The sequence below is a fragment of the Mauremys reevesii genome, linkage group 2 (genome assembly GCF_016161935.1).
Source record: "Mauremys reevesii isolate NIE-2019 linkage group 2, ASM1616193v1, whole genome shotgun sequence".
In the NCBI taxonomy this organism is placed as follows: domain Eukaryota; kingdom Metazoa; phylum Chordata; order Testudines; family Geoemydidae; genus Mauremys; species Mauremys reevesii.
The window spans coordinates 281,856,009-281,878,470 of NC_052624.1; the positions used below are offsets into that span (position 1 = coordinate 281,856,009).

General features: G+C 52.4%; 5 protein-coding genes across 5 annotated transcripts; 3 read left to right on the forward strand and 2 right to left on the reverse strand.

Annotated features, from left to right (window-relative positions):
* Positions 1-378: 378 nt before the first annotated feature.
* On the forward strand, positions 379-1,543 carry LOC120398391 (heat shock protein 30C-like). The gene has a single exon (XM_039525793.1). The coding sequence runs from the start codon at positions 419-421 to the stop codon at positions 1,076-1,078; it is 660 nt and encodes a 219-aa protein (XP_039381727.1). The 5' UTR covers positions 379-418; the 3' UTR covers positions 1,079-1,543.
* Positions 1,544-8,964: 7,421 nt separating this feature from the next.
* Positions 8,965-9,753, reverse strand: LOC120396844 (heat shock protein 30C-like). The gene has a single exon (XM_039521960.1). It carries the CDS (start codon positions 9,656-9,658, stop codon positions 8,972-8,974), a length of 687 nt encoding a protein of 228 aa, XP_039377894.1. The 5' UTR covers positions 9,659-9,753; the 3' UTR covers positions 8,965-8,971.
* Positions 9,754-10,640: 887 nt separating this feature from the next.
* On the forward strand, positions 10,641-11,671 carry LOC120399670 (heat shock protein 30C-like). Its single transcript, XM_039528135.1, has one exon. It carries the CDS (start codon positions 10,744-10,746, stop codon positions 11,428-11,430), a length of 687 nt encoding a protein of 228 aa, XP_039384069.1. The 5' UTR covers positions 10,641-10,743; the 3' UTR covers positions 11,431-11,671.
* A 7,610-nt stretch (positions 11,672-19,281) lies between these two features.
* On the reverse strand, positions 19,282-20,273 carry LOC120399671 (heat shock protein 30C-like). Its single transcript, XM_039528136.1, has one exon. It carries the CDS (start codon positions 20,199-20,201, stop codon positions 19,524-19,526), a length of 678 nt encoding a protein of 225 aa, XP_039384070.1. The 5' UTR covers positions 20,202-20,273; the 3' UTR covers positions 19,282-19,523.
* A 1,076-nt stretch (positions 20,274-21,349) lies between these two features.
* Positions 21,350-22,363, forward strand: LOC120399672 (heat shock protein 30C-like). Its single transcript, XM_039528137.1, has one exon. The coding sequence runs from the start codon at positions 21,418-21,420 to the stop codon at positions 22,051-22,053; it is 636 nt and encodes a 211-aa protein (XP_039384071.1). The 5' UTR covers positions 21,350-21,417; the 3' UTR covers positions 22,054-22,363.
* Positions 22,364-22,462: the final 99 nt, after the last annotated feature.

The following is a 22,462-nucleotide window of genomic DNA, read 5'->3' on the forward strand; positions in this document are numbered from 1 at the left end:
GGGTGTTCGCCAAACTCACGGGTCTGCTCCGCACATCGACTGTCCAACCCGCCCCCCGGCCACCGGCCCGGGAACTGGCTCCCCGGGTCCCAACCCCCGCCGGGTCCACCCCTGCCCCCGGCGCTGAGTCCCACCCCCCCCCCCCCCCCAACACAGCGGGATCGGGGAGGCTCCACCAAAGCCCAGCCCGGGAGCTCCGCCCACTAGCGGCTGCTAGAAGCTCCTAGGCCCCAAGAGAGCCAGGCCCCGCCCCCATCCCGCAGGAGCGGGAAGGTTCCCGAGGTGCCCGGCCCGCCCCCAGCCCGGTATAAAAGGCGGCGCTGGGGCTGCCGCAGCCAGTGAGTAGCAGCCAGGCAGGGCGGCGGCAGCGGCAGCAGCAGCAGCAGCACTCGGACCAGCTACTCCAGCCCCGCGCAGAATGTTCCCGCTCCGAGTGTGGCTTCGCAGCAGAGCCCCAGTGTCCAGCCTCCTGCGGCCGGGTCCCCACAGCCTCTGGGACCAGCTGGTGGGGGACGTGCAGACGCACCTGGACGAGATGGAGCGAATGAGACGCTCCCTCCTTCTGGCTTATCCCCTTCTCTGCAGGGAGGGCGAGGGGAGGAGGACCCCGAGGCAGAGCAGCCAGTCCCTGGCTGAGGGTGCTGGGAAGGAGCCTGGGTCCCAGGCGCAGGGGAAGGAGACGTACCAGCTCTCCATGGACGTGAGCGGCTTCTCCCCAGCTGAGCTGATGGTGAGAGTGGACGGGAGGAAGCTGACGGTGACGGGGAAGCATGAGAAGAAAACGGAGTCGGAGGCTGGAGTCTGCTCCCACGAATACAGGGAGATCCGCAGAGAAACTCTCCTGCCGGAAGACGTGAACGTGGAGGCCGTGCTCTGCTCCCTGTCCCAGGATGGGCAGCTCTGCATCGAGGCACCACATCTGGCCCTGCCAGGGGCACAAGGGAGAGACATTCCCATCAGTGTCTGCCAGGGGGTGAAGGCAGGAGAAGGAAAACTGCCCACGGAGGGAAAGGAACCGGGGAGCAGCGAGATGGAGACAGGAGGAGAGAGCGAGGCGACCAGCCCCATAGATTCCTGAAACCAGCCACCGACTCCAGTAACCCTGGGACTCTGTTCCATTGATTCCCCTCAGCCCAGCTAGAGCAGCCCTTGGTCTGGGTGTGAATGGTCCTGAGCATATTCCTGGGCTGCCAGAATCTCTCTGTAAGAGAAGTGACTGGGGGATGCTCCATTTCTCTGCTCTTTGTTTGTTTGTTTTTGTTATAATGTTTATACTTGTTTGAATTTGAAAATTAAATACCAACCTTTCTAGTAAATACAAACCATGCTGTCTGGTGAGCTCTGTCTGCTTGATTCACCATTTCGCGTTATTTCTGGAAATAAACTGCCATTGTCCCAGCTCAGTTCTCATCTCTCTCTGCAGAGACCCCTTTCAATCTGCAAGGGAGGGAACATGATGGTTTTGAGAGTTCAGAGCTGTTGATTGTAGGGTGCAGGTCTAAGATAAGAGCAGAACAGCTGTGATAAAGGGCCGGGTTGCTGTTTTGAGGGGGAGTGGGGAGAGTGCCTGATTAGGGAGGAGACGAGTAACCAAATACCAGGCCCAGAGGCATGTAACCCTGTAGACAGCTGTGACATATATGGCAGTGCCCTGCAGTACTCTTGGGAGCTTTGACTGTACAAAGTTTACATATCACTGTGGCCCAGGGACTGTCTGTACTATAGTTCTAAGGGGGGTGGGGGCGTGGAATCCTTAGGGAAGGGCTTGAAGGATTGACGCTTGCCGGAACCCTTGGCTGGAGCTGGGCTGACTTCAGCTTTGTAGCATGGTCACCCTCCCTCACGTGTGGGTTCTTGTCTGGCTGGGAATGTGCTTTCTCTGTAACGCTTTCACCGTATCAGTGACTGTGCTTGAGCAGAAAGAGCTGGATAGTAACTAATCATCACTGAGTGTTCCGGCTCTGAAGAGGAAGCAAAGCGCAGATGCAGGCTGTTTGGGTCAGGGTGGGCTGCAGGAGGGAACTGTGGAGCCTGGAAAGTTGCCCGTCAGGAGGGAGAGAGATGGGGGTCTCTGCCAAGGAGACGTGATGACTGGGTGCCAGAAGCCCAAGGCTGATGCCATTGCTGGACCACGCAGGGGGAATACAGGTGCCATCGTCCTGCAGTGTGACAGTGCCTATAGGGGCCAACGTTTCCTCCAATCAGCACTTGCAAAGCCGGCTAGGTGCTGAAGCCCTCCCCAGCTGCTCGAAGGCTGAGCTGAAGCTGAAGCTCCAGAGGTGCCGGAAACAGAATTCTCAAACTAGTCAGGGGAACGATTCTCTCCCCAGCTTCATCCTGTAGGGCTGCTCCACCATGCATAACACCTCGGACCTGCCAGCCCTCACAAGAGACGAGCCAGAGACTGGTACCCACAAAGGACAGCTGGAGCCATGGGAAAATAGGGTGAACCAGGAATCGTGCGACACAGAGAGAGATGTGGGTTTGGCTAGTAGGACATGGGCTACGTAGGAGGCTAATTTGGCATAGGTGCCTGGCTCCGGGAGAGGGTTTGAGGCTGTGGCTCCTGAGTGGAGGGAGGCACTGATCTCTGGCCCATCAGCCAAGGGTACCAAGTCAGCTGCTCAGACACCTAAACCCCTGTTCTGTACCTGCCCATCTGATTGACAGTTTCAACTGCCTGGCTGCAGACAAGCCCTTCCTTCGGCACCTACCTATCCCCATGCGATGCCTGGTCTTGGTGCTATTGTATTGATAGCAGGGGCCCAAAGAGTTAAAGGTGTTATAAACTCCTTCACGGTCCAACAGTGAAATTGTGATAAAAAGGTTCAGGAGTGGGAGGCTGTGTAGAGCCACTGACTTTCTACAGAGACCCTGGCTTCTTGGCAAAGACCCAAACGCACTCATTCTAAAGTTGGAAGTTTACTGATAAAAACACAAGTAAGGACTAGAAACAAAATTCAAACTGAGTAACTGTAGAAAACAAGGTAATCAAATCCTATTAAAAGTCTCCCGCCTTTTGGAAGTTATGATGGGGCGGACTAGGCTTTGAGGCCCCCTGCTGGAGGCCTTGTGGTCCTGCCACACCTTGCCCCAGAAAAGAGTGGTAGAGAGGTCCTCCAAGCTGCCTAGAGCGGCTGTGTGAGAAGCATCCAATCAGAGCCCAGAAGGTCAGTATAAGAGCTGCAGGGTGAGACCACATTCAGTTCCTTATTCCAGCTGGAGGAGAGTGGCCGTTGCTCCAGGCTGGGTGTGGGGACTCCACAAGGACAAGGCCGAAGAATGTGTGAGAGCCATGGAGAGGTGGCCCAGCTAATTAGAGCAGCAACTCAGTTTATTTAAAGGGACATTGCGGATGGCTGCTCTCTATAGGGTCCCTGTGCTGGGACCTGACATAGAGGGTGGACTTCAGTCATCCGCCCCCACCAGCCACTGGGAAAGTGGGTTGGACTTTGAGGCACCTCAGAAGGGGAACTGGATATGATGAAGTGGGTTCTAGGCCACGAAATCTTATGCCCAAATAAATGTGTTAGTCTCTAAGGTGCCACAAGGACTCCTCATTGTTTTTGCTGATATAGACTAACACACCCCCTCCCACACACCCCAACCCCGCAATATCATGAGCATTCATGGCCCACCATACAGTTTCCATAGCCTGATGTGGCCCTCGGGCCCAAAAGTTTGCCCACCCCTGATTTAGGTGAATCTTGAATGCAATAATATCATTGTTGATGTGTCTCTTTGAAGTTTGTGATAGACTGCCTAATGAATAAATTGCCTTAGATTAATTTGTGTAACTACAAAGTGATGCTTAGGAAATAAATCTCCATAATTACCCATTGTTTGCTGAAGGTCTCCGAACTATCAAAGAGAGCCTGAAAATTGTATAAAAGGCTTTTGGGACCTGATTCTTTTTATTCCAGATCTGCTTCATGCAGGGGAAGCTTAAGCCATAAGACTGAGATCCCAGTCCCGACTGGACCACCCTGAATATAAACATTTGGACTATAAGCTATGAACTAAATCTGGGGCAGTCTTGGCAGGAGAAACCCAAAGTTTCATGGCAAGGCACCTTGCTTATATGTTGTACTTACAGTACTGCACAGGATCTTTTCAGGGGGAATAAGGCAAAGCACTACATTTATTGGTAATAGATGTACCAAGCCACACTGTATCATATGCATATGTTATATTACACTCACGCACACACAAGCACACTCCATCTTGTTGTTGTTACCAACTAGTGGCTCCCCTTAACTTCAGTGGCCAGATGAGTTAGATGGGGGAGGGATGGAACTGGGATTATTGATTAACCAGGTGTGGGTTTTTCCAGAGTCTGCAGCCTTGAGACCCCAATAGACATTCCTGGGGCATATCAGCAACTTCAACACAATTCTTATCAGGAAGGATGTGGGGTCAAGCTACTGTTTCTGTGGCACCCCAAAACTCCCTCCCCTCCTGCCTTGGTCAAGCTGAGATTGCTGAATGGCCAATTTACAACTTGCTGATTAGGCTGCCTTTAAGAATAAGCCATAGTGGTTTCAAGCACTTTACTGGTTTGCCAAAGTCTCCCTGTACATTGCAACCTCCTGGCGCCCTTGCGTCTGTCTTTGGTTCATCCTGTGACAGACCCAGACCAGTGGGGTACAGGAGTCTGGTAGAGGGTGTCACGGAGTCCCCGGGCAATGCTCTGGAACTGCTCCCCACCAAGCCAGTCAGGACTTTGGGGAGCCTCCTCTCCCTTGGAGCAGACTGTTTTCAGGGCAAGAAGCTCACACGGCTTCACCTCCTGGGTCTCTCCTTGGAGCATTCAGCATCCTGTGCCCCTCCATGTGCTGCCCTCAGCGAGCCCCAGCGGGGTCCTGGGAAGCCACAGGGTCCTGTACCCCCACTTCATGGTCAGATGTGCCTCTCGGCCAGCCAGTAAAACAGAGGTTTAATAGATGACAGGAACATGGTATAAAACAGAGCTTGTAGGTACAGGGAACCGGACCCCTTGGCCGGGTCCATTCTGGGGGGCAGTGAGTCAGACCCCCACATCTGCACTTCACTCTTTGTCCCCCGCCAGCTCCAGACTGAAAACAACTCCAGCCCCTCCTCGTCTGCTCAGTTCCTTTCCCGGGCCAGGAGGTTACCTGATTTCTTTGTCCTTCCACACCTTTAGCATCCCCTTGCAGTGGGGGAAAGGCCTGGCCATTAGTTGCCAGGTGACAGAGGGTCGGCCAGGAACTGAGCCCCCCCCACAATAGTCCCAGTTCATCACAGAGGGCAAATATACTGGTCACTGGATGAGTAGTTTTCTGTTCCCTGAGTGACCAGAGCAGGGGCTGCACTAGAGTAATCAGGAACCTGCTAGAACCAATTAAGACAGGCAAGCTAATCAAGACACCTGGAGCCAATTAAGAAACTGCAAGAATCAATTAGGACAGGCTAGCTAATCAGGGCACCTGAGTTTAAAAAGGACCTCACTTCAGTTTGTGGTGTGCATGTGAGGAGCTGGGAGCAAGAGGAGCTGGGAGTGAGAAGACATATTGCTGTAAGACTGAGGAGTACAAGCGTTATCAGACACCAGGAGGCAGGTCCGGTGGTGAAGATAAAGAAGGTGTTGGGAGGAGGCCATGGGGAAGTAGCCCAGGGAGTTGTAGCTGTCGCACAGCTGTACCAGGAGGCACTCTAGACAGCTGCAGTCCACAGGGCCCTGGGCTGGAACCTGGAGTAGAGGGTGGGCCCAGGTTCCCCCCAAACCTCCCAAATCCTGATCAGACACAAGAGGAATTGACCTGGACTGTGGTTTCTACCAGAAGGGAAGGACTCTGGGCTGTTTCCCGACCCACATGGTGAATCTGTGAGGCGAGCAAGTCCGACAATAAGTGCAGGACCCACCAAGGTAGAGGAGGAACCTTGTCACAATCCCTAAAACATCTGGTTTGGTGATGACCTTCACACTTAGCTTTTAACACACACGTTGCTCATTCACACACAACACAGAATTGATTTACACAGAGCATTTGAACAGGAAGATCAAATTGCAATGCAAGAGAAAACAATCATATTCTTTTACTTATTTTAATATACTAAACCTGCAACAAAGTGGTGACCCTAAAAGATCTGTTACTGCCTTGAAATCAGCTCAGATACAGAATTATACAAAATACAAACATCAGCTCCTACAGTCACAGAAGTGTCTTCACGTCTCCTGTTTTTTAACAGACAGGCAGACTAACACCAGGTGGAGAAGTGACAGGATAGAAAAGGTAGAGAAAATACAGCTTTGGTGGACGATCTTGGAGCACTGGTTGGCTGCTCAGTCCCACCTGGATGCATTAGGCTGGCCGGTCAGCTGCAACACCTTTGGCTCAGGACCTGGGCTCACATTCCATCAGGAATATTATTTGGTTCCTTTCTCCTCAGATGGGGCAGCACTAGACGGGCCGTCTCTTGCCGTGCTGATGCATGCAGTAAAGCTGGTTTCAGGATCCAATGGAAAGCTGAGACAGTGAGAGTGAAGGAAGAATAGCTGGGCAGAGAGTTACATGGAAGGGGAAGGGAGATGGAACAGGATCTCACAGGATGGTGCCTGAAGCCCCTCGGTGCTGACAATCAGGGATCCCACCTGAGGGCTGGATGGCGTGATACCATGATCAATTCCAGGACTCACTGGTGAAGAACAAAGTTCCTGAGACTAGTGGTGGATTAGCCACTGGGCCAACAGGGCCCATGCCCAGGATCCTGGCCAATTGAGGTCCCCCTGCCCACCCGGCAAACCTGCTGGGGAGCAGGGTCAGGATGTGGGGGTTTGCCGGGTTTTTTTTTTTCATTGACCAATTCAACCCATTACCGAGAGCAGGGGTCTCTGTCCCCAGCCTCTGGCCTTCCAGCCAGAACAGGTGGAGGGTCCGCGGCTCCCCATAGCTGCCTGCATGACTATTACCCCAACCCCGACCCAGCTCCAGCTTCTGTCCTGGCCTGGGGCCTCAGGGACCAAAGAGCTGCAGCCGGGCCATGGCAAGAGCAGGCAGCTGTGGGGAGCCACAGACCCTTCATCTACCCTGGGTGGGGGGCCCAGAGGGCACGGGCACAGGCTTGGGGCTGCTCTTTTGTGCCCCCACCCTGCGCAGGTGGCAGGTCTGTAGTTTCCCAGGATCCCTGGGCCCGTTACCCTGGCCAGGCTCCAGCTTCTGGCCTGGTTAGAGGGTGGGGACTCAGCGGAAGAGGAAGGGCAAGGGGCCGGGCCCATGGCAGAAAACAGGGAAGTCCATGGCCTGTAGGGCCCCCCTGCCCTGTTCTGGCACCCCAGGCTGTATAAAATATTATAAAATAATGATATGGTAGAAAGGAGAAAGAAAAGCCATTTTTCAGTACTAGTGGGCTGTGACCCTTTTGTATTTCTATGTCACATTGTGTAAGCAAGTAGTGTTTCAATGAGGTGACCCCTGGGGCTAAGCTAGACAAATCAGACTCCTGAGAAGGGGCCAGTGGTCTGGAAAGGGTAAGAGCCACCATCCTGGCACACACACACGGCATTCTGCTGCCACAGCCTCCTAGCGAAGTCCCTGTGTGCCTGGGAGCGAAGGAACAAGCTGGGTTTCCCCATGGGGCAGTGAGCTGTGCAGCTGGCCCTGCCAAACAGGCCTCTTCCCATAGGATTCACTGATGAGTGATAAGGCCACATTTTGGCTCCCCCTTGACTATCCTGAGCACTGAGCTTTCCAGAGCTTGTTTAATATTGAACTCCCATCGCAATTATTCATCTGTGCCCCCCAGGGCCTGCCCCTTGCGTGCACCAGGCAAATTGCAGGATGGGGGTGGTAGAAACAGAGTGCTGCTAGTTGGTTCCTAGTCCCCTCCCTGACCAAGTGCCTATCCCTTTAGTCAGTGGCTCTCAAAGTGTGGGGTACACTCCCCCACTGGAGCACAGAGAAATATTTTTTTGGGGGGCACATGGCATGGCTCCACTGCTGAGGAAGCCTGGGCTGTGCAGTAATGGGGGGGGGGGGGGGCAGGGTGGACAGATTCCATTTCTGGTAAAGGGGGAGCGACTGGAAAAGTTTGCGCAGCACTGGCCTGACACTCTCAGAACAGTGACCTGACTTTAGTCACAACTTTCTGATTATCTCAGACCAGGACTCTACACTCAGCATATCCGAACCCCCACCAGGGTCATGTTCCCCCCGTTTTAAAGAGAAAAGGGTTTCTCTGAAGGAGGCTAAGAATTGACCTGGTCCATTTCCAGAGTTAGGCATAAAATAGTGACTCAAAGACACTGCCAGGCAGACAAAACCCTGTATTTCCGCTAAAAAGCTCGATTTAATTTGACATCCCAGAGGGGTCTATGATCTAAGGTGACAACTGAGAGGTAGGTTTGAACATGGTAAAGACATGTAAAGAGAGGCTTTAAAGTCTAAAGAGGCAGAGAAGTCATTAATATTACCTTTCAGGATGGTGGCCCAGGTGTTCGGTTCCCAGCCCCCTCCAGTTCCTGACACCCTCCTTCAGAACAGTGACGGAGCTTTTGTCACAATTGTTCTTCTAATACCTCAGACTGGACCCTACAACCAACAGCTCTGAACTCTCAGCAGGGTCGTGGTCCGCCCCTTCACATGAATCGCTACAAACAGGGAGGGGACTGGCCCTGGCAGAAATGAGGGGTGGGGTCTCTCTCTACAGGTTAAACATCAAATATAGAATTAAAGGAACTAGAGCTCATCACACGACACAAGTTTGTACTTAAAATAAAAATCTTTATTTTGTAATTCATGAGAGGGATAAAAATTGTAGAAAACCCCCAAACCCTAATACAAAGCATCGCAGAGTCCCTGCTCCTAAAAGGAAAAACTTAGAGAACAGAACAGCTCCTGGCAGCCCAGGAATGGGCTCCTAAACATTCACATCCAGGCCAAAGGCTGCTCTAGCTGGGCTGAGTGGAATCGATGGAACAGAGTCCCAGGGTTACTGGAGTCAGGGGCTGGTTTCAGGAATCTCTGGGGCTGGTCTCCTCACTCTCTCCTCCTGTCTCCATCTCGCTGCTCCCCGGTTCCTTTCCCTCCATGGGCAGGTTTCCTTCTCCTGCCTTCACCCCCTGGCAGACGCTGATGGGAATGTCTCTCCCTTGTGCCGCTGGCAGGGCCAGACGTGGCGCCTCGACGCAGAGCTGCCCATCCTGGGACAGGGAGCAGAGCACGGCCTCCACGTTCACGTCTTCCGGCAGGAGAGTTTCTCTGCGGATCTCCCTGTATTCGTGGGAGCAGACTCCAGCCTCCGACTCCGTTTTCTTCTCATGCTTCCCCGTCACCGTCAGCTTCCTCCCGTCCACTCTCACCATCAGCTCAGCTGGGGAGAAGCCGCTCACGTCCATGGAGAGCTGGTACGTCTCCTTCCCCTGCGCCTGGGACCCGGGCTCCTTCCCAGCACCCTCAGCCAGGGACTGGCTGCTCTGCCTCGGGGTCCTGCTCCCCTCGCCCTCCCCGCAGAGAAGGGGATAAGCCAGAAGGAGGGAGCGTCTCATTCGCTCCATCTCGTCCAGATGCGTCTGCACGTCCCACACCAGCTGGTCCCAGAAGCTGTGGGGACCCGGCCCCAGGAGGCTGGACGCTGGGGCTCTGCTGCGAAGCCACACGGGGCCACAGTCACGCGACTGCCACACTCGGAGCGGGAACATCCTGCGCGGGGCTGGAGGAGCTGGTCCGAGTTCAGCTGCTGAGACGCTGCTGCTGGAGCTGCCTCTGCCCGGCTCCCTGCCTGGCTGCTGCTCACTGGCTGCGGCAGCCCCAGCGCCGCCTTTTATACCGCGCTGGGGGCGGGCCGGGCACCTCGGGAACCTTCCCGCTCCTGCGGGATGGGGGCGGGGCCTGGCTCGGGGGCGGGGCTGGGGGCGGGGCCTGGCTCTCTTGGGGCCCAGCAGCTTCTAGCAGCCGCTAGTGGGCGGAGCTCCCGGGCTGGGCTTTGCTGGAGCCTTCCCGATCCGATCCCGCTGTGATGGGGGTGGGACCCGGGGAGCCAGTTCCCGGGCCGGTGGCCGGGGGGGCGGGTTGGACAGTCGATGTGCGGAGCAGACCCGTGAGTTTGGCGAACACCCCCAGAGCGCGCGTGTAATAAACAGTAACAGAGACTCGTGTCCGGTCCTGTTCCGGTCCGGGGGTGGGTCACACCCGGCACTGTCTCTGCCCCCCCCCCCTCCCGCTTTAGGAAGAGCCGCTGGGGGGGGGCTGAGCAGCAGGGAGAAGACCCTGTCCGAGCGCCCCGTCCATTCACAAGCACCAGGCAGGAGCTTCAGGGCACCTGAGAAACCCTCCAAGTTTGGCCGCCCCGCAAGCGGCAGATCCCGACCCCCGCGGGGGCAGCGGCTGGAACGGAGCAGGGGGGAACCGGGCTCGGACCCACCGGGTAGAGCCGGGCTGCGGCCCCTGCCCCGCCGCGGAGACCCCCGCCCCCCTCACAGCGGGATCGGATCGGGAAGGCTCCAGCAAAGCCCAGCCCGGGAGCTCCGCCCACTAGCGGCTGCTAGAAGCTGCTGGGCCCCAAGCCGAGCCAGGCCCCGCCCCAGCCCCAGCCAGGCCCCGCCCCCATCCCGCAGGAGCGGGAAGGTTCCCGAGGTGCCCGGCCCGCCCCCAGCCCGGTATAAAAGGCGGCGCTGGGGCTGCCGCAGCCAGTGAGCAGCAGCCGGGCAGGGAGCCGGGCGGAGGCAGCTCCAGCAGCAGCGTCTCAGCAGCTGAACTCGGACCAGCTCCTCCAGCCCCGCGCAGGATGTTCCCGCTCCGAGTGTGGCAGTCGCGTGACTGTGGCCCCGTGTGGCTTCGCAGCAGAGCCCCAGGGTCCAGCCTCCTGGGGCCGGGTCCCCACAGCCTCTGGGACCAGCTGGTGGGGGACGTGCAGACGCACCTGGAGGAGATGGAGCGAATGAGACGCTCCCTCCTTCTGGCTTATCCCCTTCTCTGCGGGGAGGGCGAGGGGAGCAGGACCCCGAGGCAGAGCAGCCAGTCCCTGGCTGAGGGTGCTGGGAAGGAGCCCGGCTCCCAGGCGCAGGGGAAGGAGACGTACCAGCTCTCCATGGACGTGAGCGGCTTCTCCCCAGCTGAGCTGATGGTGAGAGTGGACGGGAGGAAGCTGTCGGTGACGGGGAAGCATGAGAAGAAAACGGAGTCGGAGGCTGGAGTCTGTTCCCACGAATACAGGGAGATCCGCAGAGAAACTCTCCTGCCGGAAGACGTGAACGTGGAGGCCGTGCTCTGCTCCCTGTCCCAGGATGGGCAGCTCTGCGTCGAGGCGCCACGTCTGGCCCTGCCAGCAGCACAAGGCGGAGACATTCCCATCAGTGTCTGCCAGGGGGTGAAGGCAGGCGAAGGAAACCTGCCCACAGAGGGAAAGGAACCGGGGAGCAGCAAGATGGAGACAGGAGGCGAGAGCGAGGTGACCAGCCCCAGAGATTCCTGAAACCAGCCACCGACTCCAGTAACCCCTGGACTCTGTTTCATTGACTTTACTCAGTCAACACTTCTGAGCCTATTCCTTGGCTTTGTCTCTACTCTGCTCCCTAACTGTTTCTATGTTTGAGGAAGATGTCAGATGCTCTGTGATGCTGTAGAGCACAGTTGTTTAGAATTTTTTACCTTGTTACTGTGATAACCAAATTTGTTTTTGTACTGTAAATACAAATGCTGTTGTCTGAATTCTGTTTTCTGTGTGATTTCTTCCTACTTTTGCACATGGTTCAATTTTTCCCCATGGTGTAGAAATGATTTTCAGTCTTAACTTCCCCCCAGCAGCGAGAGGATGTGAGACCTGGTCAGGTGTTAAAAGCCATGGATTGGATGGGCTGGTTAAAGGAGCAAGTGTAGTGAAAGTCAGGCCCCTCCCTTCTGCAAGAGGCTGCCAGGGAGCAGAATATCTTGCAGGTGGATTGGAGAGCCCAGGGCCTTGCACTGCATAAGGAAATAACTGTGATTGGGCTGGAGTAGAAGCAGAGCACCTAGCACCTGTACGCTGCCCCAGTGTAAGTCGTACACGTTTTCAGAGCAGGGAAGGAGGGAATGGCAGTACAGCTGCAGCTAATGGTGCCCAGCACCAGGAGTTCTCAGCCAGGGGTCCTGCCCTGCTATGCAAATGGAGAAGCTCAAAGAAGAGCGAGAACTGCTCTGCTCAGCTCTGGGGGGACGTCATTTTTAAGTAGTGCTTTTAAAGGGAGCTCTGAGCCCTTTAAATCCAGCTGCAGCCCGGCTGCTGGAGCTGTGTGCGGAATTCAAAGGGCTCTGGGCTGCCCACAGCTACGGGAGCTCTGAGCCCTTTAAATCCTGCCTGCCTGAGGCACGGGGGGTATTGAAAGGGCCCTGGGCTGCCTGCTGCCGTGGGGATCCCAGAGCCCTTTAAATCCCTGCCACGGAAGCTGGTGCGGTCCGGCACGGTGTACTGGCTCTTGCTGGTACGCTGTACTGGACCTGCTTACTTTCCCCTCTGCCAGAGACAGGCAACCAACTCCAGGACACAGCCCCAAGATCAGAGCTGCCAGACCTTAGTACTTTGCCCATGACATTGTGCAGAAACTGGAGTCCCCCAGATGGACCTGATTCTGACGGCCATCAGGAAAAGTTCATCTGTCTTATGGGGAGTGGTGAGCACTGTATGTGTAGCAAGCGCAGTCTGGTTTTGGTGGTGGTTAAGAAATAGAGGTTATGTAGGATAAGAACATAAGAAAGGCCGTACCGGGTCAGACCAAAGGTCCATCTAGCCCAGTATCTGTCTACCGACAGTGGCCAATGCCAGGTGCCCCTGAGGGAGTGAATCTAACAGGCAATGATCAAGTGATTTCTCTCCTGCCATCCATCTCCATCCTCTGACGAACAGAGGCTAGGGACACCATTCTTACCCATCCTGGCTAATAGCCATTTATGGACTTAGCCACCATGAATTTATCCAGTCCCCTTTTAAACATTGTTATAGTCCTAGCCTTCACAACCTCCTCAGGTAAGGAGTTCCACAAGTTGACTGTGCGCTGCGTGAAGAAGAACTTCCTTTTATTTGTTTTAAACCTGCTGCCTATTAATTTCATTTGGTGACCCCTAGTTCTTGTATTATGGGAATAAGTAAATAACTTTTCCTTATCCACTTTCTCAACATCACTCATGATTTTATATACCTCTATCATGTCCCCCCTTAGTCTTCTCTTTTCCAAACTGAAGAGTCCTAGCCTCTTTAATCTTTCCTCATATGGGACCCTCTCTAAACCCCTAATCATTTTAGTTGCTCTTTTCTGAACCTTTTCTAGTGCTAGAATATCTTTTTTGAGGTGAGGAGACCACATCTGTACACAGTATTCGAGGTGTGGGTGTACCATGGATTTATATAAGGGCAATAATATATTCTCAGTCTTATTCTCTATCCCCGTTTTAATGATTCCTAACATCCTGTTTGCTTTTTTGACCGCCTCTGCACACTGCATGGACATCTTCAGAGAACTATCCACGATAACTCCAAGATCTTTTTCCTGACTCGTTGTAGCTAAATTAGCCCCCATCATGTTGTATGTATAGTTGGGGTTATTTTTTCCAATGTGCATTACTTTACATTTATCCACATTCAATTTCATTTGCCATTTTGTTGCCCAATCACTTAGTTTTGTGAGATCTTTTTGAAGTTCTTCACAATCTGCTTTGGTCTTAACTATCTTGAGTAGTTTAGTATCATCTGCAAACTTTGCCACCTCACTGTTTACCCCTTTCTCCAGATCATTTATGAATAAATTGAATAGGATTGGTCCCAGGACTGACCCTTGGGGAACACCACTAGTTACCCCTCTCCATTCTGAGAATTTACCATTAATTCCTACCCTTTGTTCCCTGTCCTTTAACCAGTTCTCAATCCATGACAGGACCTTTCCTTTTATCCCATGACAGCTTAATTTACGTAAGAGCCTTTGGTGAGGGACCTTGTCAAAGGCTTTCTGGAAATCTAAGTACACTATGTCCACCGGATCCCCCTTGTCCACATGTTTGTTGACCCTTCAAAGAACTCTAATAGATTAGTAAGACACGATTTCCCTTTACAGAAACCATGTTGACTATTGCTCAAGAGTTTATGTTTTTCTATGTGTCTGACAATTTTATTCTTTACTATTGTTTCAACTAATTTGCCCAGTACCAACGTTAGACTTACCGGTCTGTAATTGCCGGGATCACCCCTAGAGCCCTTTTTAAATATTGGCGTTACATTAGCTAACTTCCAGTCATCGGGTACCGAAGCCGATTTAAAGGACAGGTTACAAACCTTAGTTAATAGTTCCGCAACTTCACATTTGAGTTCTTTCAGAACTCTTGGGTGAATGCCAACTGGTCAGTGACTTGTTAATGTTGAGTTTATCAATTAATTCCAAAACCTCCTCTAGTGACACTTCAATCTGTGACAGTTCCTCAGATTTGTCACCTACAAAAGCCAGCTCAGGTTTGGGAATCTCCCTAACATCCTCAGCCGTGAAGACTGAAGCAAAGAATCCATTTAGTTTCTCCGCAATGACTTTATCGTCTTTAAGCGCTCCTTTTGAATTTTGATCATCAAGGGGCCCCACTGGTTGTTTAGCAGGCTTCCTGCTTCTGATGTACTTAAAAAACATTTTGTTATTACCTTTGGAGTTTTTGGCTAGCCGTTCTTCAAACTCCTCTTTGGCTTTTCTTATTACACTCTTGCACTTAAGTTGGCAGTGTTTGTGCTCCTTTCTATTTGCCTCACTAGGATTTGACTTCCACTTTTTAAAGGAAGTCACTTATCTCTCACTGCTTCTTTTACATGGTTGTTAAGCCACGGTGGCTCTTTTTTAGTTCTTTTACTGTTTTTCTTAATTTGGGGTATACATTGAAGTTGGGCCTCTATTATGGTGTCTTTAAAAAGGGCCCACGCAACTTGCAGGGATTTCACTTTAGTCACTGTACCTTTTAACTTTTGTCTAACTAACCCCCTCATTTTTGTATAGTTCCCCCTTTTGAAATTAAAGGCCACAGTGTTGGGCAGTTGAGATGTTCTTCTCACCACAGGGATGTTGAATGCTATTGTATTATGGTCACTATTTCCAAGCGGTCCTGCTATAGTTACCTCTTGGACCAGCTCCTGCGCTCCACTCAGGATTAAATCTAGAGTCGCCTCTCCCCTTGTGGGTTCCCGTACCAGCTGCTCCATGAAGCAGTCATTTAAAGTATCGAGAAATTTTATCTCTGCATTTCGTCCTGAAGTGAAATGTTCCCAGTCAATATGGGGATAATTGAAATCCCCCACTAATTCTTAATTCTGATAGCCTCTCTAATTTCCCTTAGCATTTCATCATCACTATTACTGTCCTGGTCAGGTGGTCGATAATAGATCCCTACTGTTATATTTTTACTAGAGCATGAAATTTTATATTTCATATTTGATATTTGATATTACTGTGTAAGGCTCTTTCGCTGGTAAAAGACCCTGTAAACCTGCAAAGAAAATTAAGCCCTGAGTCCAAAGGGAAAGGAGTGTTTGCTCTAAGTCCACAGGGAAAGGGTAGAGCCCGGAGCCCACGGAGGGGTAAAGTTAGGTGCTTTTTGCCTGGAGCCCTAGGAACTGGGAAAAGGTGGGTGCCCTGTTGTGTGCAGGTAACAGATCTGAACTGCTAGAGTCTAACACAGTAAACAATAGCAAAGAACCTGGGCCTTCTGTCAGAAGGGTCGCTACCTATGTGGCAGAATGACCATCCAGAGCAACAAGAGAGAAAGGGAACGAAGAAAAGGGACCAGGAGCCCACCCTCCTTGCTGAATGGCTAGTGGGACAAAGCCTGTGCCTATGGGAAGGGGCAGTCCAGTGAGGAAAGCAGGATCAGGCCCAGACAAGCAGGCAGGCAACAGATAATGAGATTGGAAAACAGGTTGGGAGCTCTGAGGGGCATAGTGGCAGGAGTAAGGAAAAGAGTAAGTTAGTCCAGGCCTGGGGAATTCAGATGCTGGAACAATACTTGGAATGGTGAAATCTGAGTTGATGAAGGTGTCATTTTGGGAAATAAGAAAGTGAGTTAAGGAAAGAGAGTGAGAAGTTAACTCTGCAGAGGCAGGAGGGAATTAAGCAGTTGAACCTCGTAAAAATGTTAACAAAGAAAAGTGTTAGAGAAAAAGAATTCTTGGTTTCTTTGCAGCCATTCTGAAGGGAAAATGGGCCCTTTTCCAAAGGAATGTTTGTAAATAAGCCAGGCAGAAAGACGATCTGCTTTGAATCATTTGACTGAACAATTTAGTCAAATTTGCTTAAAGAACATAAGGGGTTTCTATTGGAACTTACCAGACCCCAAACGTATAGCACATTCAATCTACGTAGAGCTGTGTAAAACTTAAAGCAGCGTAAGGGATGTTAAGCTGAAGAGTGTGTATGAATCTGTGTGTGTATAGATATATTGTGTAAGTGTGTGGCGTGTTTGGGACCTAGGCTGACACTCCTGACGTGAAACTCTGTTTTGGAGGTTTAAGATAAATTGGTTTTTGTTTTGGTTTGGTTTTAAATAACACCACTAAAAAGCCATCTGAATCTTTCATTCAAAGGAGCAAAACTGAGAAACACTTTTTGCCAGACACAGGTAACAAGTGTTGTTTGGCTGTGGTATTTAGCATTTAACCCTTCGGGTACCCTGATGCTTTATAAAGGTCAATATCTTTTTAAAGACCAAAGTCCTGACTGCAGCAGGGCAGTCAAACCCAGGAGAATGGGGAGAAATTCTGGATCCATTTTTTTGTGTGTGTGTGGTAACAAAATAGCAGATAAGAGCTGTAGTAAAGGACTAAAAGATTAAAAAAAGACAGTGTCCCTCTGGTGCAACAGCAGGGGTGAGGGGCACAAAAGAGAAGCAACATTAGAAACACTGAGCCTTAAGGTGGCTCTGAGTAATCAGACTGTCACTTTGATAAAGGTACATGAAAACTCTGAGTGAGCACAAAAACAATTACACCTTATGTACAAATTGATATGGCTAATATAGTGTTATAGAAGTTAAACTATGAAAGGAATGTAAAAGCAGCAAAGAGTCCTGTGGCACCTTATAGACTAACAGATGTTTTGGAGCATGAGCTTTCGTGGGTGAATACGTGAATGTCTTGCATCCGATGAAGTGGGTATTCACCCACGAAAGGTCATGCTCCAAAACGTTGTTAGTCTATAAGGTGCCACAGGACTCTTTGCTACTTTTACAGATCCAGACTAACACGGCTACCCCTCTGATACTATGAAAGGAATGTGCATGTTTCCCAAGACACATGCAGTGTATATTGTAGACGGGGTAAAAGAAATGCAAACAAAGCATGCTACTTCACTAAAATCCTATTAGGGCTCTAAAGGGAGCCACACTAGGTTGTGTTTTCTTTTTCAGATCGCTGTGTTTTGGAAGCAGGAGAAAGCAAAACTCAGGTGGAAGTTGATTGTCCCCCTTTTAAGACAGGGTCTCTGAACTGCTGATGGCTTTGGATCCAAAAGCAAGCCAGAAAGCGTCTGATAAAGGAAGGTGGAAAAAGTAGTCAAACCTAAAATAAGAGAGGGACAGGTTAACCCTAAGTAGGAAAAATATTCTTTTTGTGTGTGTATGAAGTGCTAAATTCTGAAGCTTTTAATAGATTTGATGCTAATATTAAACATTGGGATACATTTAATGTTAATAAGTACCCCTGTAACAATGTATAGTGTGTATGATTTTTGGAAAACCCTTTAAGGTCATATGGTAATGATGCTTCTCAGCTATTACCTGTGAATAAACTTAAAGCTTTGCACAGCAGGAAAAACATTACAAAATTGGTCTGCTGTATAAGAAGGAAAACTGAGGTACACCACCTCATAAGTCTCATAACTGAACAGTGGGATAATTTCCCCATAACCGTTAAAAGGTAGGAGCCATTGAAACCTGGCCTGCCTGTAGCACAAAAACACAGGAAAGTATGGGGGTAATTCCTCTGTTTTGCCTTTAATCAGCAGGATTATTTGTAAACAAGTGGATATTTTAATCAATAATCTGCCACCCCAAAAGGAGTAGAAACATGTTCTTTTAGTCTTTCAGAAAATCAGGAAAAGCTGGTATCAGCTGAGGAGCAACCCAGAATACCATGGATCTACTGTCGTGACAAAGATTGTGTTTTATGTTTTGTCTTGTGGTGTTTGTCTCGTTGCTAGCATTGCTGTGTATTGTGTTACAAAACAAGAAAATACTGCATTAGGCAGAACAGGAGGAGCAAGTATTTTAACTGTATTTACAAAAAACAATGTTGCAGAAGGCGAAGGTCAAGAAAGACCAGTCTGTTAACAGGGAAACATCCTTAAGTGGTAAGGGCACATTTAAAGGCAAAATAAGGATGAGACATAAGGTGTATCTGTTGGTGGGAATAGAAGGATGCACATGAAAAGTTTTAAAGTACAAACTGAAATTACCAAGGGAAAAAGGGGTGTGTAAAAACATTGGTTACTAAAAGAATGACTTGCCAATTATTACTTCTTAGTCAACTTCCAGCATGCGAGCCCCGCTGAATGCGCCTGGGTGTTGTATGACATTGGATGGAAGGAAAGAAAGGCCCAGTGAAGGTATAGCTGCCCTAACACTATCTCAGTGTGAACTGCTGAAGATTATTGGATTTTCCCTGGTAGCCAGGAGGGATTGGTAGCCTAAGAAAAGGCTCCCAAGAAATGTACTGAACTGCTTTGGGTGGAACTGGATTAGAAGTTGGAGTGCTGGATGCTACTAACATAGAGGTATTGGCAAACAAATGAAGTTAGGTTATAAATGTTTCTGTCATATTATAGCAATTTGACTTTGAATTTCATGTACTCAAATTTAAATATAGTCAGTTAAAAGTGTCTTATACTTTGTATTCTATTGTAACACCTGTTCCCCTTGGAATGGATTTAACTGCTTTACAAACATTGCTTGTACACCTTGATTTACAGAACCAGCTAGATACTGCAAAACAGGAAGGGCACAGAGTCATGGTTACCATGCATCATAATGCCAATGAAATTAAACAGGTATTTGCAAGAATTGGCCAAGACCTGTCACACCATTGGTGGAAACTGTTGTTGGGATGGTCCCCCACTGGCACAAGCATCCTGAATTTAGCCCTAGACTCCATCATAGTAATTTTGGGGGTACCAAATAGTAGTGTTTGTTGTTACCAGCCTAATGACATGCTGGACCTAGCGCAAAAATGTGACAATTGCAAGTCCCCCCAGACAGATGAGTCAGTGGTGAGCCAGAGGTGAAACACAAAATGGTGAATTAAGCAGACAGAGCTCACCAGACAGCACAGTTCGTATTTACTAGAAAGGTTGGTATTTAATTTTCAATTCAAGACAAGTATAAATATTCTAACAAAACAAACAAAGAGCAGAGAAACGGAGCATCCCCCAGTCACTTCTCTCACTGAGAGATTCTGGCAGCCCAGGAATATGCTCAGGACCATTCACACCCTGACCAAGGGCTGCTCTTGCAGGGCTGAGTGGAATCGATGGAACAGAGTCCCAGGGTTACTGGAGACGGTGGCTGGTTTCAGGAATCTCAGGGGTTGGTCACCTCACTCTCTCCTCCTGTCTCCATCTCGCTGCTCCCCGGTTCCTTTCCCTCCGTGGGCAGGTTTCCTTCACCTGCCTTCACCCCCTGGCAGACGCTGATGGGAATCTCTCTCCCTTGTGCCGCTGGCAGGGCCAGACGTGGCACCTCGACGCAGAGCTGCCCATCCTGGGACAGGGAGCAGAGCACGGCCTCCACGTTCAGGTCTTCCGGCAGGAGAGTTTCTCTGCGGATCTCCCTGTACTCGTGGGAGCAGACTCCAGCCTCCGACTCCGTTTTCTTCTCATGCTTCCCCGTCACCGTCAGCTTCCTCCCGTCCACTCTCACCATCAGCTCAGCTGGGGAGAAGCCGCTCACGTCCATGGAGAGCTGGTACGTCTCCTTCCCCTGTGCCTGGGAGCCGGGCTCCTTCCCAGCACCCTCAGCCAGGGACTGGCTGCTCTGCCTCGGGGTCCTGCTCCCCTCGCCCTCCCCACAGAGAAGGGGATAAGCCAGAAGGAGGGAGCGTCTCATTCGCTCCATCTCGTCCAGGTGCGTCTGCACGTCCCCCACCAGCTGGTCCCAGAGGCTGTGGGGACCCGGCCCCAGGAGGCTGGACACGGGGGCTCTGCTGCGAAGCCACACGGGGCCACAGTCACGCGACTGCCACACTCGGAGCGGGAACATCCTGCGCGGGGCTGGAGGAGCTGGTCCGAGTTCAGCTGCTGAGACGCTGCTGCTGCTGGAGCTGCCTCCGCCCGGCTGCTGCTCACTGGCTGCGGCAGCCCCAGCGCCGCCTTTTATACCGGGCTGGGGGCGGGCCGGGCACCTCGGGAACCTTCCCGCTCCTGCGGGATGGGGGCGGGGCCTGGCTCGGGGGGGGGGGCGGCGGGAGGGCGGGGCCTGGCTCTCGTGGGGCCCAGCAGCTTCTAGCAGCCGCTAGGGGGCGGAGCTCCCGGGCTGGGCTTTGCTGGAGCCTTCCCGATCCGATCCCGCTGTGATGGGGGCGGGGGTCTCAGCGGCGGGGCAGGGGCCGCAGCCCGGCTCTGCCCGGGGGGTTCCCAGCCCGGTAGCACAGACACACACACCCCGCGCCGCGAACGGGCTATTTCTCCTCCCGGTTACAGAGCCCCGCCCCTGAGGAACCAGAGTCACGTTTGGCATGAAGTGCCCCCCCCCCCGCTCCGTTCCAGATGCTGCCCCCGCGGGGGTCGGGATCTGCCGCTTGTGGGGCGGCCAAACTTGGAGAGTTTCTCAGGTGCCCTGAAGCTCCTGCCTGGTGCTTGTGAATGGACCGGGGGAGGGGGCGCTTGGACAGGGTCTTCTCCCTGCTGCTCATCCCCCCCAGCGGCTCTTCCTAAGGCGGGGGGGGGCAGAGACAGTGCCGGGTGTGACCCACCCCCGGACCGGAACAGGACCGGACACGAGTCTCTGTTACTGTTTATTACACGCGCGCTGTGGGGGTGTTCGCCAAACTCACGGGTCTGCTCCGCACATCGACTGTCCAACCCGCCCCCCGGCCACCGGCCCGGGAACTGGCTCCCCGTGTCCCACCCCCCGCCGGCTCCAGCCCCCGCCCCCATCACAGCGGGATCGGATCGGGAAGGCTCCAGCAAAGTCCAGCCCGGGAGCTCCGCCCACTAGCGGCTGCTAGAAGCTGCTGGGCCCCAAGAGAGCCAGGCCCCGCCCCCCGCCCCGCCCCTCCCGAGCCAGGCCCCGCCCCCATCCCGCAGGAGCGGGAAGGTTCCCGAGGTGCCCGGCCCGCCCCCAGCCCGGTATAAAAGGCGGCGCTGGGGCTGCTGCAGCCAGTGAGCAGCAACCAGGCAGGGAGCTGGGCAGAGGCAGCTCCAGCAGCAGCGTCTCAGCAGCTGAACTCGGACCAGCTCCTCCAGCCCCGCGCAGGATGTTCCCGCTCCGAGTGTGGCAGTCGCGCCCCGTGTGGCTTCGCAGCAGAGCCCCAGTGTCCAGCCTCCTGGGGCCGGGTCCCCACAGCCTCTGGGACCAGCTGGTGGGGGACGTGCAGACGCACCTGGACGAGATGGAGCGAATGAGACGCTCCCTCCTTCTGGCTTATCCCCTTCTCTGCGGGGAGGGCGAGGGGAGCAGGACCCCGAGGCAGAGCAGCCAGTCCCTGGCTGAGGGTGCTGGGAAGGAGCCCGGGTCCCAGGCGCAGGGGAAGGAGACGTACCAGCTCTCCATGGACGTGAGCGGCTTCTCCCCAGCTGAGCTGATGGTGAGAGTGGACGGGAGGAAGCTGACGGTGACGGGGAAGCATGAGAAGAAAACGGAGTCGGAGGCTGGAGTCTGCTCCCACGCATACAGGGAGATCCGCAGAGAAACTTTCCTGCCGGAAGACGTGAACGTGGAGGCCGTGCTCTGCTCCCTGTCCCAGGATGGGCAGCTCTGCGTTGAGGCGCCACGTCTGGCCCTGCCAGCGGCACAAGGCAGAGACATTCCCATCAGCGTCTGCCAGCGGGTGAAGGCAGGCGAAGGAAACTTGCCCACGGAGGGAAAGGAACCGGGGAGCAGCGAGATGTAGACAGGAGGAGAGAGCGAGGTGACCAACCCCTGAGATTCCTAAAATCAGCCCCCGGCTCCAGTAACCCTCAGACTCTGGTTCATTGACTTTACTCAGCCAAGCTAGTGAGGCCACTGTAATTTTGTCAACACTTCTGAGCCTATTCCTTGGCTTTGTCTCTACTCTGCTCCCTAACTGTTTCTATGTTTGAGGAAGATGTCAGATACTCTGTGATGCTGTAGAGCACAGTTTGTGTTTAGAATTTTTTTACCTTGTTACTGTGATAACTAAACTTTTTTTTTTTACTGTAAATAAAATGCTGTCATCTGAATTCTGTTTTCTGTGTGATTTCTTCCTACTTTTGCACATGGTTCAATTTTTCCCCATGGTGTAGAAATGATTTTCAGTCTTAACTTCCCCACAGCAGCGA